Source organism: Metopolophium dirhodum, chromosome 9 (genome assembly GCF_019925205.1).
Source record: "Metopolophium dirhodum isolate CAU chromosome 9, ASM1992520v1, whole genome shotgun sequence".
Classification (NCBI taxonomy): domain Eukaryota; kingdom Metazoa; phylum Arthropoda; class Insecta; order Hemiptera; family Aphididae; genus Metopolophium; species Metopolophium dirhodum.
In genome coordinates, this window is record NC_083568.1 from 32,583,500 (window position 1) to 32,600,669 (window position 17,170).

General features: G+C 27.5%; 1 protein-coding gene across 5 annotated transcripts; it reads left to right on the forward strand.

Annotated features, from left to right (window-relative positions):
• The first annotated feature begins 2,949 nt into the window (after positions 1 to 2,949).
• Positions 2,950 to 16,920, forward strand: LOC132952960 (general transcription factor 3C polypeptide 1). 5 transcript variants are annotated; one of them, XM_061025488.1, is made up of 33 exons: positions 2,950 to 3,131; positions 3,196 to 3,465; positions 3,536 to 3,732; positions 3,793 to 3,929; positions 3,993 to 4,239; positions 4,317 to 4,547; positions 4,614 to 4,773; positions 4,841 to 5,048; positions 5,126 to 5,417; positions 5,821 to 5,909; positions 5,995 to 6,094; positions 6,206 to 6,386; positions 7,492 to 7,613; positions 7,680 to 7,917; positions 8,195 to 8,396; positions 8,456 to 8,546; positions 8,629 to 8,803; positions 8,885 to 9,062; positions 10,160 to 10,318; positions 10,381 to 10,516; positions 10,686 to 10,820; positions 10,894 to 11,247; positions 12,346 to 12,557; positions 13,106 to 13,298; positions 13,771 to 13,838; positions 13,986 to 14,085; positions 14,198 to 14,271; positions 14,358 to 14,478; positions 14,576 to 14,784; positions 15,234 to 15,302; positions 15,368 to 15,584; positions 15,656 to 15,758; positions 16,655 to 16,920. In XM_061025488.1, the coding sequence occupies exons 2-33, from the start codon at positions 3,384 to 3,386 to the stop codon at positions 16,762 to 16,764; spliced, it is 5,190 nt and encodes a 1,729-aa protein (XP_060881471.1). In that variant the 5' UTR covers positions 2,950 to 3,131; positions 3,196 to 3,383; the 3' UTR covers positions 16,765 to 16,920. The 5 variants fall into 5 exon arrangements, with proteins under 5 accessions (XP_060881471.1, XP_060881470.1, XP_060881474.1 ...); XM_061025487.1 differs by having other exon boundaries at positions 2,951 to 3,131; positions 15,359 to 15,584; XM_061025491.1 differs by having other exon boundaries at positions 2,951 to 3,131; positions 15,368 to 15,566.
• The last annotated feature ends 250 nt before the right edge of the window (positions 16,921 to 17,170 follow it).

Here is a 17,170-nt window from a genome sequence, read left to right on the forward strand (position 1 = left end):
GCAAAAACGGCTTTTCCCAGATCTGAACAAGTTAACATGTAGGTACCTATCAAAGAATATCCAAGACCTTTAAACGAGAAGGTTATCATATCTTTCTTATATTTATCCACGATTAAAGATATACCTTAAATATATCTTAAATCGTGCCCATTATGCATAATGAATAATAATATAGTACTATATTCTCATTACCAGAACTTCCTATTATTGGCTTCCTGCACCCGTATTCCAATTAAGAGTCCAGGGAGGAGGGGATAATTATGAAATATACCATAACCGGAAAGGATGGATGTCCATCAATACCCAAATAGTTTGTGGACCAGATATGAAGATTTTAGATGTAGTTAGTAGCAGTGGTGGCTCCAGGGGGAGGGGGGTGCTAGGGGCCGCCCCCAAGCTGTATTTCTAAACAATTGTATACTGTTAAAAACAAAATTACAAAAACAAATCTTCGAAATTGTCTGAAAATTATAACTTCCCCCCCCCCCTAACCATGTCTCTGGAGCTGCCTCTGGCTTAGTAGGTGGCCAGGAACAACACAATATGACAGTCGAATTTTTAACAACAGTCGTATTAAAAGTATAAGAGTCTGGTAAAATATACGAGACATCTAATTCATGATAGTACTTATGCCCAGACCAAGTATTTATACATATCAAAATTGATGCCTAGAAGTTCTGCAGACAATAATTCAATAAGGCACACATAAAAACAACGAATGTTATAAAGTATATAAATGGAATTCTCAAAAGTAGATGTCGTTGTTTATGTAGAAAACTTTGCACAAAACTAAATACATCAAGATCAACACTGATAATTATATGTTGTACTATTCTACATAATATTGCTTTAAATTATAACCTGCACTTACAGTTAGATGAAATTTATAGACCTATAAACTAGTTAAATTATTATTAGGTATATTAGTTTATAGGCATATGGTAAAATGTATACTGTTTAATGGCTATGACAATTATGAGTAAAACGCTCACGAAATAAGATATTTAGGTATATTATCTTAATTCGTGGTTACGCTATTTTGCATGATGATATAAGTAACATGATCGCCACATAGGACGCCAAACCCACTCCTCACACACGCGTAACATGCCAAATTTACGCTCAGAAATTCAAGTTTAATGCCGTTAGCTTAAAATTTAGAGTGAATCGACCTATTATGAAACGGTTCCGGGACATTTGCGGTCAATTTATTTCTATCTACCTAACTATAAGATTTGGGTGCTATATATAATATTTTATATACTATATACTTAATTTATGCTAATAGGTATAATATAATACTTTTTTACTATAATTGATATAGGTAATTATATGTATACTTGTCAATCACAATTCACTGTACTTACAAAAAGAACATACCCTAATTTTTTTTTTAAATCTAATGACAAACACAAAAATTAAAATTAAATTAAAAAAAAATTAAAAAATTAAAAAAAAAACACACATTGTAAAATTGTAAAATCAATACATTCATCGCTCCGCTCAGAATCTAAAATGCACATAATAATAATATTTTTGTCAATCCAATTATTTCAAGGGGAATGTGGAACTGTCATAAAAGAAGACACAGAACCAATAATATTGTTGAGGGTTGGAATAGTAAACTTAATAAAATATTAAATACACCACGACCAACGTTTATGAACTTATATAGCTGTCTTAAAAAAGAGACTGAAAATGCGGAACTTTTATATGAAAGAAGCTACTTGAATATGGAAGGTAAAAGGAGAAAAAAAATGTACATACAATTAGACGAAAGAATTAGAAAAACATTAGTAGACTATGAATTAGATAATGATTTAGAAAAATGCTTAAAAAAAATAGCTATTATTCAAAAATTAGAATAAGGTTATGTTTATTATGTACTGTGAGTCTGTGAATTGTGATTGACAAATATATTATTATGTGCATTTTTATAATGATAAATATTTTTAAATTTTTTTATGTAAGTACAGTGAATTGTGATTATTATGTGAATTTTTAAACACGCCAGTAAAAAATACTGCCAGTCCTAAGCCCGGAAAAGTGTGAAGGGAAGTTTAAATATGTAATGAATTATAGTAAAAAAGTGTTATATTATACCTATTAGCATAAATTAAGTATAATATAGTATATAAAATATTATATTTAGCACCCAAATCTTATAGTCAGGTAGATAGAAATAAATTGACCGCAAATGGCACGCAAAAGGTGCCGACCGCAAATGTCCCGACCGCGTCGGTGCCGACACCATGAAACTTGGTGGTAAGAACATTATCTGTGTTTTGTTGGAAGTTTTTTTACGATAATTCAGTTTTTAAGTGATTTATGCGTTTATGCTAATTCTTGGCCTATTGGCGATTGAAAGCTTATCAATTATCAGGCCGGTGGGGGGTGGATCCGTAATGGAGAACCACGGTTTAAGATAGACCTATATTAAACCGTGTAGGGGAACTAGTAAAATAACCATGAAGACTAGAATAAGGAGACCAAACTCGTACGGCCGCCCAAATGAAAAAACGTACCGAAATGAGTCGCGAGATCAAACGGCCACGGGCTGCGCTAGGGTTGCTACTTTAATCCGCGTATGGTATAGAGATTATTTATGTTTTTTGCGTTTTTTAGAAAATATATGCATTATTCGCTAGACCAAACCAGTTTATAATCATCTCACATTATCCCGCACCGGGATGATGAACCATGTAAATGATAATATTATGGTCCAAACATCCGGTGCATTATTTTTCACACCGGTTTAGTCTAGCGAATTTCTACATAGATTCCGTATAAAGAATTATTCTTTTGTATTATCTATGGATCCACCCCCCCGCCGGCCTAAAAATTGATAAGCTTTCTATCGCTAATACGGACCACGATTTAAGATATATATCTTAAATCGTGATACGGACTATCTATAACTGCGATAATAAATAATAATATTATCACCATGAAGTCGCTTAGCATATTATTATTTTGCCTTCTTTAAATTTCGTAATTTCGTCTTCCGTAGCTCCGTATTAATTTGTATTCCAATTCCAATATTCATCCTTTATAATTAATTCGGTCAATTATTGAACGTTTGGTCGTAAACGACGTAAACACGAACGTATTTTACCGTCAACGCGTTACAAGTAAAATACCAACCAATGCTATGTACTCGTATCAGTTGTATCAATATTTAATTTTAATTTTCAGTTGATCATTTCAGTATTGTTATTTAATACTTACACAAAAACGTTTGAATTCAAGTAAATTATTGTATTCGAATTTAATTTGGTCTAAAAGTGTGGTGTATGTGTTATCGTTGTTGGTGATAATATGTAATGTTCTTAGCCATGCTTCGATAATCAGACCAAAAAAGTAAAAACAATACACCACTAAATATGCATCGATTTCAAAAAGATTTTAGTTCTATTATTTTGGATGAAATAGCACTTGAAGGTTTAGATGGAATTACTATCGAAGGTAAAAGCACTACCTGAACAAGACTTTGTTTTGTATGACTACGTATTCTAATGTCTATTCTGTTTCACAGCTTTGTGCAAGAGATTATCAAACAATTGTAATTGGCCCTTAAAACCGGTTGATGATTCAATCAAAAAGATTATTTGGTCGTTTGTAATTTGTCTGAAGAACATAGAATTTTATAGACTTGATAAACCTAGGGAACCTTTGATAATATTTAATCGATTTGAATATATTAATAGTGAATTTGGTTCAATTTATGAGCCGGTATGTATTTTAGTAATTTTTATATTTGAACCTTGACTTCTTATTTAAATTGATCTTCAGGAAAATATACCACAAGACATTTATCCAAATTGTCCTGTTGAAGATGGTACAATTATGGGATCTTGTAAAGAATATTTTACAAGGTTCAATCTGGCATCATACCCAAGGAAAATATCAGTCGAAGAAGCGGAAAAACGGTTTGCACATTTTTGAATAATATTCAACTAGGAGAAATTATCAACAGCTGTATTATTTTTCAGATGGGGCAGATGTTTAGTTATAGTCGCCAACCAGGAAGTACGCACAAAAGCTTTAATTCCAGAAGATAAACAGTGTACCTTAATCATATCACATCGTTATTATTTAATATTAGAGAGAATTGGCCGTTCACGTTATTTAGGAGAAGCATCCTTCGGTGCTCATTCATTAAGAGCTATCTTTCCAGATCCTAAAGCATTATCTTATATGAGAAACCGATTAACTGATGATGGTTTGATAAAAAATCAGGTAACTTATGACCCGTCACATTTATTTTAAATATTTTAGTTTTGGGTTTTTATATTTTCATTAATATTTTATGTAAGTCACTTGCTTTTTCTGGACAAGTGGCTAATCGTATTGTCATTTCAAGTTTGAATCGATTTTTTGTTAAACGAGAATCTATGATTGATGTAATGGTATCAAGAATTCGAGATTATTTGAAATCACAACCAAATTCATTAGCTTCATATGATCAAGTGAAAGCTGAATGCAATATTAGTTTATCAAAAACATTTAAGCAACCTCAGATTAAAAAAATATGTGATACCAACTTAGTAAGATAAATATAACCACCTAAATGTCAAAAATTGTAATTAAATTGCGAAAAACTATTATTTCAGCTGCTCAAGTATCGTGATTTATATCCAAATGCTACTGAAAATGAATATTTATGTAAGAAGGAACGTAAAAATGAAAAGATTGTAAGGTGTATAAAATTAAAAAATAGTGAAGATACAGAAAATCCCGACAAAGAACAAGAAAAAAAAACTGCTGTCGAAGGTACCCATAAAAAAAATTGAATATAACCATTTACATATAATAAAAATAATATTATTTTTATTTAAAGGTCGTGAGTTTAAACAAGATTGTACATTTGAACGTCAGATTCTTAGATGGATTGAAAAACATGGTGATTTAGGCGTAACACTTTCTGACATATCTCGTGCTTTCAGATTTACTACTGATGGTAATTTAGAAGGAGTTTTAAAAAAGCTTACTAATTTGAATTATTTAACTAAGAGTTATTGTGATCGAGGTAGAACAAAAGTTTTTAGGTGATTATTGAATGAATTTTGTAAAATCAATAATAAAATAGATTTAAAACCAATATAATATAAATTATTTTTTTTAGTTATATTGCTAATAGTTATAAATCAGTATATGGAATTGATAATATTGAAATAGAAAATATGCTTGTTACAAAAAACCAAGAACCAAAATCAGAAATCAATGTGATAAATGATTTTTTGAACAATACTTCTGTAGATAACACGAAAAATATATCTATTAAAACAGCACTTGAACAAACTTCAATAAAAATTGAGAATTGTGATGAGTCAAGTCAGAATTTATATAATTGTAATAATCTAGACACAGACAATGATGTTACTTCAAACAATACTTTAATTAACATTTCGGATCAAGTATGAATTTTACTCATAACTTTATTTACATATTTTTAATAATCTATTAAAAAGTGCAAGTTATTAAACAATTTTTAAAAATGCACAACTTTGTTTATATTTATTTAAAATAATTTTTGTTGTAAGAATAATATTATAGTTGCCTATATATATAATTGAATAACAAAATATTAATAGAATTACGTGCAAATTAAATTATACTTATGTTTATTTAAAAAAAAAAAAAAAATGTTTTTTTTTATATTATAATGAATAATAATATTTAAAAATGAATTATTTATTAATAATTCATGATAATATTAAGAATAAGTAATTTTTTTAATTTAAATGAACAATTGAGATTAGTATCATGTATTATTAATTTTAAATATATTAATGAACTTGGTTATTACTTTTTAAATAGGATGTAAATACTGATCAAAGTAACATAGACCAAGCAATTACAAGAATAATGGAACATGGGTATTGCAAAACAGTGTATGAAAGGTCCAAGTAAGCAAAAAATCATAAATATTTATTGTTACATTTTAAAATCTAAATTAAATAATGTACTATACTAATTATTTTTTATTTTTAGTCAAACCGTCAGTTTGACTGATAGGTTTTTTTTTCGAGAACAAATTATATTCAATATGTTGTCTACAGAAAGTATAATAAGCTTGCTTAACCTAAAAAAAGTAAATACCAAATAAATCAATTATATTATAATATTAGGAATTATAAATAAAATCTTGTTAGTACAGAATACAAGTAATAATAATAATTATAAATTAAATTACTTCTTTTAGAATATTATAGAAACTGAAAAAGAAAAACCAAAGTTTATTGGAACCCTTGATATTAAAACATTAGTTAAAATTATTGGTCATTTAGAAAAGTTGGGAAAACTTAAAACGGTTCAATATCGAATTACTTATGATACAAAAACTGTGAATCAATCATTTGTGGCAACTCCTGATGTTGATTTTAGTGAGTATAACTATTTAATTATTATTAATTGTTCAGATAACGAATACTATTAACATATAAACAAGTATTACTTTATAAAATATTAACAATATTAAAAAAGGTGGGTATATCTTAATAGGTCTATGGTTATAATTGTTTGTGCCTAGCTTATCATAAACCTACCCAATAACTTACAAGTTACAACCATATAATAAATGATTCTTTGTTATAACTACGATCAACTTGCTTATCAATATTACTAACAATTTCATAACAAATAATTACCACATAGAAATCCATTATAGGACACCATACCCACCATTTGGTGTCTCTGTTTTACAGTGGCGTGGTGAAATGGGTTTTTTGTTGCCTAGGCGTCATTGTGAAATTTTTTTTGGGGGGAGTGAGGTGGTTGGATACATTAGGGTAACCAATAACATGAAACAAAAATTAAAATATTCACAGTCACATAATAATTATATGTACTATATAATTTTATATCAAGAGGATAAAGAGTGGGTAGGTACTGAAATATATGCTGGGCATCATGGTTTATAAATTTTCACCACACTACTGCTGTTGTACACAGTAAATTTACATTCAGCAGTTCAATGTTTAGTCCAAATATTTTGGAGCCAATTATGAGTATTTCAAATTGTAATATTTTTCACACTTACAACTTGTTCTCAAATGAAATATTGAAAAAGTCTTCATTAGAACACAAGTAGTGCCTATTAATGTTTCTTTCAAATAATATAATATAGGTCAATTCCCTCTAGTATTAAAATAACCAAAACTAAACGTTACCTGCTGAATATAATATATCAACCCTTGAAATTGATCTTTGTGGTATTTCTTCTAGATACTCCTCCTAGTAGATGATACAAAAATTACCAAGAGAAACCTTAATTTATCTTATATAATATTATAGTAACAAATTCTTAACTTGCAAACTTAATTAAAGTATTTTAATTTCTAAAAATAATTATATTAATTATTTTATATATAGTAGACTATATATTATTATTTAAATATTAATTGTATTTTACAATTGTAATTAATTAATAAATTGTATTCTACAAAATTCAATAATTATTCTAATTAATATTTATTTTTAATTATTTAGCAAACCCAGAAGTAATTTCATATGTGAATAGTTTTTTGAATAGATTTAACAACACAATGAAAGCATCTAGAGCCAACAAAAAATGGAACTTAATAGTATACAAATCGCCAGAGCCAAAAATTGTATGTTGTATAACTTATGGTTTTAAAATCAACTAAGCATTGAAATTTAATGTATTTTAATTTTAGAATATATCAGAGCTTAAACTTCCAAGGTTTATGAAAATGAGATCATTACACGAGTATCTGTATTATTTAGTATATGATCATCCAGGAGAAAGTTTATTAAATACTTGTAATGAGACCGAGGCAACTGTCACAAGTTATCGAAATGATATAATCCATGGAGAAAAGGCTGAACTACCAAAAGTTTACTTTCCCTCTGTTGGTTGGAAAATGTTTGTGCCACCCTTACCAAAATATCCAAGTAAAAATCAAAAGATTTTATTTTAAATTTAAATATATAATTTTCTATTTTAATTAAAATAATTTATTTATTACACGTCACAATAATATTAATATAAGATAATTTATTTTGGTAATTTTCCGATATTTTCTTTTTAAAATTGTAGTATGATTCTAATTTAAATTTAGATCTCATTACTAAAAAATTCATATTGTTTGAAAACTAATCATTAATTGTGATGTATTTAAAAATTAAAACTGTAGTATTATAATGTACACTTTGAATTATAATGTCTTAGAATATCCTAATGGTTGGTTTTTTGTGAGTGACATTATCCATCACATGCCATTAGATCTGATGTTAAAAATTGTAAATTTTAACAAATCTAAGGTAAATCCAGAAAAACTTGTCACATATGCAACACATCCTGTGTTCAAATACTTACCCCTGATGACACTTTCGTCTGAAGTACGTAGCATGTTATCTCAAGGATTAAAAAAGTAATATTTATTAATAAAATACAATATTCAAGAAATAAATTTGTCTATTAAAATTGCAGACACATACAACATACTCTAAATGCATTACGCTTACTTTGCACAATTGGGTTAGTACAGTTTGGTCAGAAAACATACAAAGATACTGAATTGGTAAATAAATAAAATAATAATGATAAAAAATTAATAAAAAATTTTTATGACCAAATTTATAATATTTTTGTTATGAATTTAGGTCTATGCATACTTAAATAGACGAGCCAGTTTGTTGAATACTGTGAAAAGTAGCCCTGGCTATTACAGAATATCTGATATAGATTATGAAAAACGTACTTATGAATTTTTCAGCAATTATGAATTAGAAACATTTTGGTTGGATACTTGGTACTTTTGTACAAATACACCATTAGGTAAAATTTTCAAGTTAAGATTAATTTACTAATATATTTATGAATTGTTATTATTAATTATTTAATAATTTATCATTTTAGGTTATAGGATTTCAAATGCAACAAATAAACCTAAACGAAGAGAGATTGCTGAGAGAAGTAAAATAGCCATAGATTTAGCATGTTTTCCTAGAAATCCATTAGAAGCTATGTCCCAAGATGATGGGACGATACCTGGTGATAGCAAAGGAGCTGCTGGATTCGACAGTCATTTATTTGCGTAAATATTTTTTGCCATTATACGTATCTATTTTTATTAATGTAGTTTTAATTTATAAATCTAAAAAGGGTTTCAACTTGCTTCTATATAGTTTCTAATATTTTATACATTTTAGTATAAAATATTTATTCAATAACTGTATTAACATAAGTTCCTATTAGGTTTATTGAAAATTAAATTTCATAATAAACTTACCCTTCTGTTGAATTGTCTAATTAATTCCATACAGAAATGTTGTTATTCTGAGGTTTAAATTCATATATTTAAACAAAACATTGAAAATCAATTGTATATTAAAGAAAAGCTTATTATTTATAATATTAATATTAAACATAATATTATTCATATTGAAAAGTTAAGAAACCTACATATTCGATGACAAACACTACATAATGTGATGTCCTACTGTGTTTATCAATAACTTTTATCATACCAATTTTTTGTAAATCGCTAAGTCATGAAATTGGATGGCCGAATTTATTTATTTTGTTTAGTTTAAGAACCAAACCACTTATTCTCGCCGTCAACTCCGTAAACATTCCAGGTAATCCTCCGAGAAGATTAAAGAGGCGCTGGTGTCGTGATTTAGCTAGCTAAATTTAAGTTAAAACTTACTTCAATAATTATAACAATAAGAAAAGGAAAAAAAAAAATCACTTAAGTATGTAAAATGCATATAATGTAAAATAACCTTAAATCACGTCGAGTGTTACTGCTGGGTAGCTACTCACCTCCCGCATTCAAAAGCCATGTAAATAAATTCAGCGCATATGCTCATTGTAAATATTATATTACAGATTGTATATAATCTAATAAATATTAAAAAAAAAAAAGTTTAAGAACACTATACAATCTTTAATAAATAAATATTGCCATCCAATATAGTAATAGTTTCCAAAAAATTAAGTTATAAAAAAAAACATGAACAACAACAAACAGAATGGAGGACTCCGATAAAAGTACAAATTGTATCTGATATAAATTATTATAGTATATAAATTAACCTAATATTATTAATTTAACATTATTTTTTTTTTAGTGTCAAATTTCTTTTATTTTTTAATTGAATGTAACTTCCTAAATGTTGTGTTATTTAGGCACCTTTCTCGCAATTGGAGCTTAAAAAAAAAATCATCTGCAATGTCAGCTTCTAGAAGAAAAACCAAACTTAATCTTATATTAATGCAGAGATTAAAAAAACATAAAGCTAAAGAAAAGAAAAAAGCTCAAATGACTAAAAATCAGTTATATACAATGTGAGTATTTATGAAGTTAAACAACCTTATAAAATGCTAACTGTCAATCATTTAACAACCAGGAGATTTAAGTGGACAGCAGTTGAGGATCAAGTACTTTTATTTTGGAAATTGGGTGCAATGCTCATAAAACAGGTTAAATCACATGCGTTTCTGTCTTATGGTATTAAAGAAATGTTCAGATCAATATTTGGAAAAGTATGTTAATCTACTAAACAGTTTAAATTCTAAATAAAAAGAAAATATTTATGATTTGTATTCATTGTATTTTTTAATTTTACTTGTAAACAACAATTTTTCTAAAATACATACTTAACTTATTACCAATTATCTTTTTCAACTACTTAAAATATACTTTTATTTTCAGTATTATCGTTGTAAAAGTATCGACAACTATTTGAGGCGAATACGGTATTTAATGCGACATTCTTCTATAGAAACTAAAGTAAATATTTTGTACAAGGAGTTGAAGGCTGATGAAGAAATACAAGAATTATTTAAAGTATTTATTACTTATTATGTTTATAATTTGAATAAAAATTGTTAGCTAACCATTTATATGATTTAATTTATAGAGAGACATTGAGAAACAACTTGAATTGCACAACACAAAAAAATACAAGGCAATGAGAGATCTTATTGTTTCAAATATTAAACAGTTTATAGTGTTGTTGCGTGAACGTGGTACGACTATAGACACTTCATGCGTAATAAATAAAAGTAGGAAGTCAGCTATCATACAATCAGTAGAGGTGATACAAGAATCAGATATCTGTGATACAACAACTAGTCAATTTACACCAGATGTTCTGGAGATGGAATTCAATTATTCCGAGCCGATTTGCAACCAACTGGACTTTGTGCAAGAAATTGATTATATATTCACTGTAAATGAAATCACCACATCGATTGTCACTTTGCTCATACACGTAAGTGTATCACATGTTATTTCAATGGTATTATGCATAAAATATAAAAATAGAGAAATACTATGCACATTTTTTTGAAAATACATGTACAGAAATAGGATATTTGTTCGTATTCAAGTCTTTTTTCTTTGTGGCATCAACGAATGCCGGAACTACTTAAGCATTATGTCGACGCTTATGTTTTATGTTAACAATAAACATTATGTTGACAATTATTTTTTAAGTCTGTACCTCATAAGTTTACATGCGGGGTGGGGAGAACATAATTCCAGATTTAAAATAAGGACTCTTGATTGTTTTTATATTTACTTGCTTTAAAAATATATTTATATTCTTACAGTAGAGTAGCCAAGGGTTGACTGTTTAACCACCATCCCCCCCTCCCCATGACATTTTTTCCCCTAATAAATTATTATTTCAAAATAAACAGAGACTTAAACCTGTTTCTCCATTATATTTAATATTTATTATTATTTTGAATTTTCTAAATATTTGGACTAATTTTAAGATATTTATACTATAGTTATGCAATGTTTTTGGCAAAAATTAGTTCAACATAATAGTGAGTTGATAAAATACTTATAATAATATAAAATTAACTATTCTTAAATATAGATAATGTCTGTTTGATTCAACTATCTTCTTTGCTTAAAATAGTTTTTCATATAAAATTTTTTCTTCAATTTAGTACTTTTTTAGTTTAATAACCATGTAATAAATTTGGTGGCAAAGAAAATAGCTCCCTAAAGGAGCTGTTAGACATAAATTATTTTAGTTTTTCTTAAATTTACACCATCGTGCCAAAGTGATAAATAAATTTTCTTTCACATTTTGCAATTTTTCTCATTTTTAGTTGTAGTCACTAAATTGTATCATAATAATTTACGAAATTTTGATCCCTACTTATTTTTTATTTTTAAATCATCATTTTATGCCTTATGTAAGGACAACCATCTCGTTTTTTAATTTTTTTTTTCATATTATATTATAAAAAAATATCAAAAACTTACGTAACTAAAAGACAAATAAATATTAATACAATTCATCAACATTTGAGCCCTGGTTATTATTGAGTGTATGCTGTTGGTGTATTTTCAGAGCTCGTTGAGTAACAAGAGTACCAACCCGAGGATCTCATTAAGTTACTTACAGGCATTTAAACAGTACCCGGATGACGTTTTGAGACAGTCGTTTAACGGCCTCAAGGACCCTGGTATAATAACATGCAGCCAATACCACAAGGAGTCGTTACAGATTTTACTATCCACTTCACACATTATCCAGTCAAAGACTTATGATTACGGTCCAAAGTATGTACTGTAACCCAAAAAAAAATGTAATTCTGGCCATATGCTGGCATCTGATTATCTGAATTCTAGTAGACTAGTTTTTGTTTGTAATTATTAAGGCTAAACAATAATGATATTTATGAAATTGATCACCATCATATTGATATAAGAATTGTACTAGAAAAACATTTTAATGGGTGACAGACAAAGAAAAGTTTTTAATAAAAAAGTCCATATTTTTTACTAAACATTTACCACGTAACTTACACTAATTGTTACCAAGTGTTTTTCCCAAGAACGAATGAAAATTATTTTTGTTTATTATGCCGAGAGGATATTTGAATGAATATTTTCATAAATTATCCTAGTTTTTAAATATCTGTAAATTATTGGTGTAAAACTTAGGTAAAAAAATTTACCAAAATTTCATTAAAAAATTAATGATTAAAAATTCTTACTTATAGCTTACTTACCAATAAAATCGACTGACGGAAAAAAAACATGCTAATGCAATAAAACTTCCAAGTTTTAGTTATTATAATTATTATTTATTGTTATTTAAAAACTAGGTTTTTTACAACATTAATCGGCAACAAAGATGTGGGACGTTATAGAGGTGCGTATTTTGCATATGCAAATATCAAAGAGGATCTATCTGAACGCAAGATTCTGCTACTGAACCCTTCGTGTGGCCTGTGCACAGCACTTACCAGTCTGTCATTGTCAAGTATTGTAGATATTTCAATTGAGTTTGATAAAAAGGCAAGTAAACTTATTTTTTACATGATATATTTTATAAAATTATAAAATAATAACCTTTTTATCAAAAAATAACATTTTTAATCTTTAATGTACCAAGGTAATTTAAAGTATACAATTAAACTACAGAAGTATACAAAAGCGTTTCCTGCATAATATAATAGAAACTCTTATAAATAAATAAATTTAAATTATTAAAAGAAAATGGAAAACTTGAGAAACCAATTTAAAAAGGAATAATAATATGCCAATATACATTTGTAAAATTAAATTAAATTATTTTAATAAAAATGTAGCTAAAATGCATGGATATGATCCAATTAAATTAAATCATTGTATTTTGTATTTTTTCTGAAAATGTTAATTTATATTTGTATTGATTTTTATGAAAGATTTAAAAAATAATGCCTAGGGTCGAGGTCGTTGTTTTTTCTCCCATTTTAACGATTTTTCAATTTTTGTTTTCTACTTACAGTACTTAGAATATATGCCTGATGAGAATTTTGATGAAGCATCTAAATGCTTGAAAAACACTCTAAAACGGTAATAGTTATTATTTACTTTGCTTTTGCTAACGATATAAAAATATATTTCATTTTTCATTTATACTTTAGTTTTAATAATTAAATTTCTTTGTAAATATTTTACAAGGAAGTGTGTAATAGTATTGAACATTTTCATTTTCTACAGTATGAGAAGTCGTCATTTTGATCTACTATCGACTAGTAACGATTCGGTTGAATACATCAAAATAATAACTTCAGTCACAAAACAGCTAAAAAATTATCAGGTTAAGTGTTATTTTGTCAACATAAAATATACAGTTATAATATTATAAGTATTGTGCATGTCGATGAACCTTACAACTCAAAATAATTAACTCTTTGTGTTACTAATTTTAGGTTATTTGTAAACTAAAACAATCTATACAAAATGTAGAAGAGGAAATTGATTTCGTTGCACAACATATTTTCCGGTGAGTGATTTATTTTAATTTTATATTAATATGCTAACACAGTTTTTAATACTACGATATAATATTGTTAACATTATATTTATCAGTCGACCAACATTCAATCCACAACTTAAATATCTCACAACCGGACTGAGTGATTTGTGCACGCAGATTCTCAAGTTTTGTCATACCAAAGGACAATGTGGTGCTTCGCAACGAGAAATCAAAGTAAGTGATAATTAAATGTGTACACAAAGTACATGCGTGGTAATACATTATTCTACTGTTCTGTCTGAATATATTTTTTTTATTTACGTATGAACAGAAAAACTTTGAAGATTTGTCTTTGTTTGCTCTTACATCGTCTGTGAGATATCTGACCGATAAAGATCTGTTATTGAGGGCTGGCATCGAAGTACCAGTGTATGTGCATCACAAATATACAGATTTGTGGCTGGTAAAAATACCAAGTGAAAATTGGTCCAGTGCTGTTGACACAATAATCATGGAAGATGAAAATTTATTACATATAGAGTGAGTGTATTTGTGTTTCTATCTTAAGGGGATTCCATACCGTGATTTTCTATTTTTGTCTAACACACGCACGACATAGGATTTTAGACGTATTCTTTGCCAAACATATCAATCGATCTAATTAAGTGATAAAAATTCTAAAAACAGATTTGAATTCGTCGTCAAGTCTACTTGAAATCGACTCCCACAGTTTTGATTTTTTGATTTTAGCTTCTCCAAAAATTGAAATACAAAAATGTGGGAAAGTCAATTTCAAGTAGACTTGACGATGAATTCAAGTCTGTTTTCAGAATTCTTATCGCTTCAATAGATCAGTTGGAATGTTTGGCAAAAAACGCGTCTAAAATACTATGTCGCGAGTATGCTAGACAAAAACAGAAAATCACGGTATCGAATCCCCTTTAATAAAATTAATAATTAAATACATTTTGTCCAATAATTATTTTTAGTTCGGATTCTGATGATACAGACTCAATACTCCCGCCAACCAAAAGAATGCGTGAAGAACATCCAACAGAGTAAGTAGTACTCATGTTCTGACAATTATTCTTTTTACTTACTTACTATCAAACAGAACATTTAGAACAAACAATGAAACCTTCGATCGCATAATAATCCGCCCCTGGACCAGATTGAATTTAACTATTAACAAAGAACTTATGGAGAAATATTTGAACTCTGTTCTGTCCAAAATAATTGGCAAACCCGGCATTTACCTGAAAACCCTGAAAAAAGATTATTGCACCATCTTACAGCCAATGGTTGTTAGGGAACTTGTAGAAGTATGTATACTGTATAGTGTATGTTATTGTTTATTTATTTATGTTTTTTCTCATTATTTAATATTTAAAATTGTTTTGTATTATAATAGATGCTTGATGCTATGAAGTGTATAAAAATGATTCTCATAAAGAATATATGCAGACCTTCATTTTTTTCCAATCCATCACCGTTGAATCATAACTTGGTGTTTTGTAAGTAAAAGTTATTTATTGAATCAATTTCAATCATTTAAAGATCAAAGGTTCATTCGGGAATATTTTAGGAGCCATTTTATACTGTCTGTACATTTAGAATATTTTAAAATTCTTTAGTTCCTACTTGTCACATAATTGTATGACTCATGTTATATTCATTATTTTTTCATAAGAAATAATCATTACAATAATTCCATGGTTGATTCACTCAATGTCAATTATTCATTTTGGGATATAATTTTTAGAAGCACAGTGACATTTTAGAAATATGGCAACGCAAACCAGTGTGAAAATAAAATACACCAAGAACTTTGCGCCATGTCATTGATATTATGCAAAGGCTCCAGTTAAGATTGTAATGACGAATTTCTAGACTGTATTAATCTAATTCAATCAATCATATGATATATTTTTTGATGATGCTGTATTGAATAGTCAAAAGCTGACAGTAATTTGTCCATCTAATCGGTTTTCAGTAAATTTTCTTTTTACACTTACCAATGGTATTGTGGTACCAACAGTTTTTCTGTGTATAATAATTGTTAAATTGTTTAATTACATGTCGATAAAAAGAAAGAAAGATTTAGTTTATTTTGATAAGTTGGGAAAATGTTTATTGCATGAGGCTGCACTTTCAATTGGTTGATTTACACTTTATTTAACCATATTTTATTCCAAGTAATAGATGATTTAAAAACAAAATAAAAATGTGTTTATGAATCGACTGGTTATAAAGTCAAATATTACCTCAACTGATATTACATTCAGTAGATGGATCTCACTCCATTATATGATATTATGATTGAGTGAATTTATATGATTGTTTTTTTTACATTAAAATAATGTGTAAATATTTGTATTCATTTTAATTTATTACAAATGTTGTTTTACAGCTGATGTAAAGGGATTGGAAGATGACTCATTAATAATGCTTGAACCAACTCTCGATTGCGAAATCAGATTTGGCTATTTTTCAGAGAAATATGGTGATAATGTTAAGTAAATTAATATTATGTATTTCAATTGTTTTTTATTATTTTAACATTATTTCTTAATAAAATCCAAAAAAATCATACATAGTATTTTTTTAATTTTTTTTGTTAACTACTTTTATATTATTTACAATTTTTTAGTAATTATACGAGATTAGTAAAAGACAAAAAATAGTTGATTACAATTTATTGTAGAATAGTTCTTATAAATAACAAAATGTAAAGTAATAACAATTGATTAATCTTACTAATATTTTATTTTCTGTGTACATGTCTTGATTATTAATTGCTTGGATTTCCCTTACACATAAAACTCAAGGAGTTCAATTTTTTTTTTTAAAGTCACTATATTTATAATATATATAAAAATATTTTAAAAGACTAAGACTTAGTTCCAAAATAATGACAAACTCGAAT

Bases quoted from the DNA above. Each gene is read 5' to 3' on its own strand.
- LOC132952960 (XM_061025487.1), top strand. From the start codon at position 3,384: ATGCATCGATTTCAAAAAGATTTTAGTTCTATTATTTTGGATGAAATA. The intron at 14,785-15,233 runs GTGAGTGTATTT...AATTATTTTTAG, and splicing joins GAAAATTTATTACATATAGA to TTCGGATTCTGATGATACAG. The intron at 15,759-16,654 runs GTAAGTAAAAGT...GTTGTTTTACAG, and splicing joins GAATCATAACTTGGTGTTTT to CTGATGTAAAGGGATTGGAA.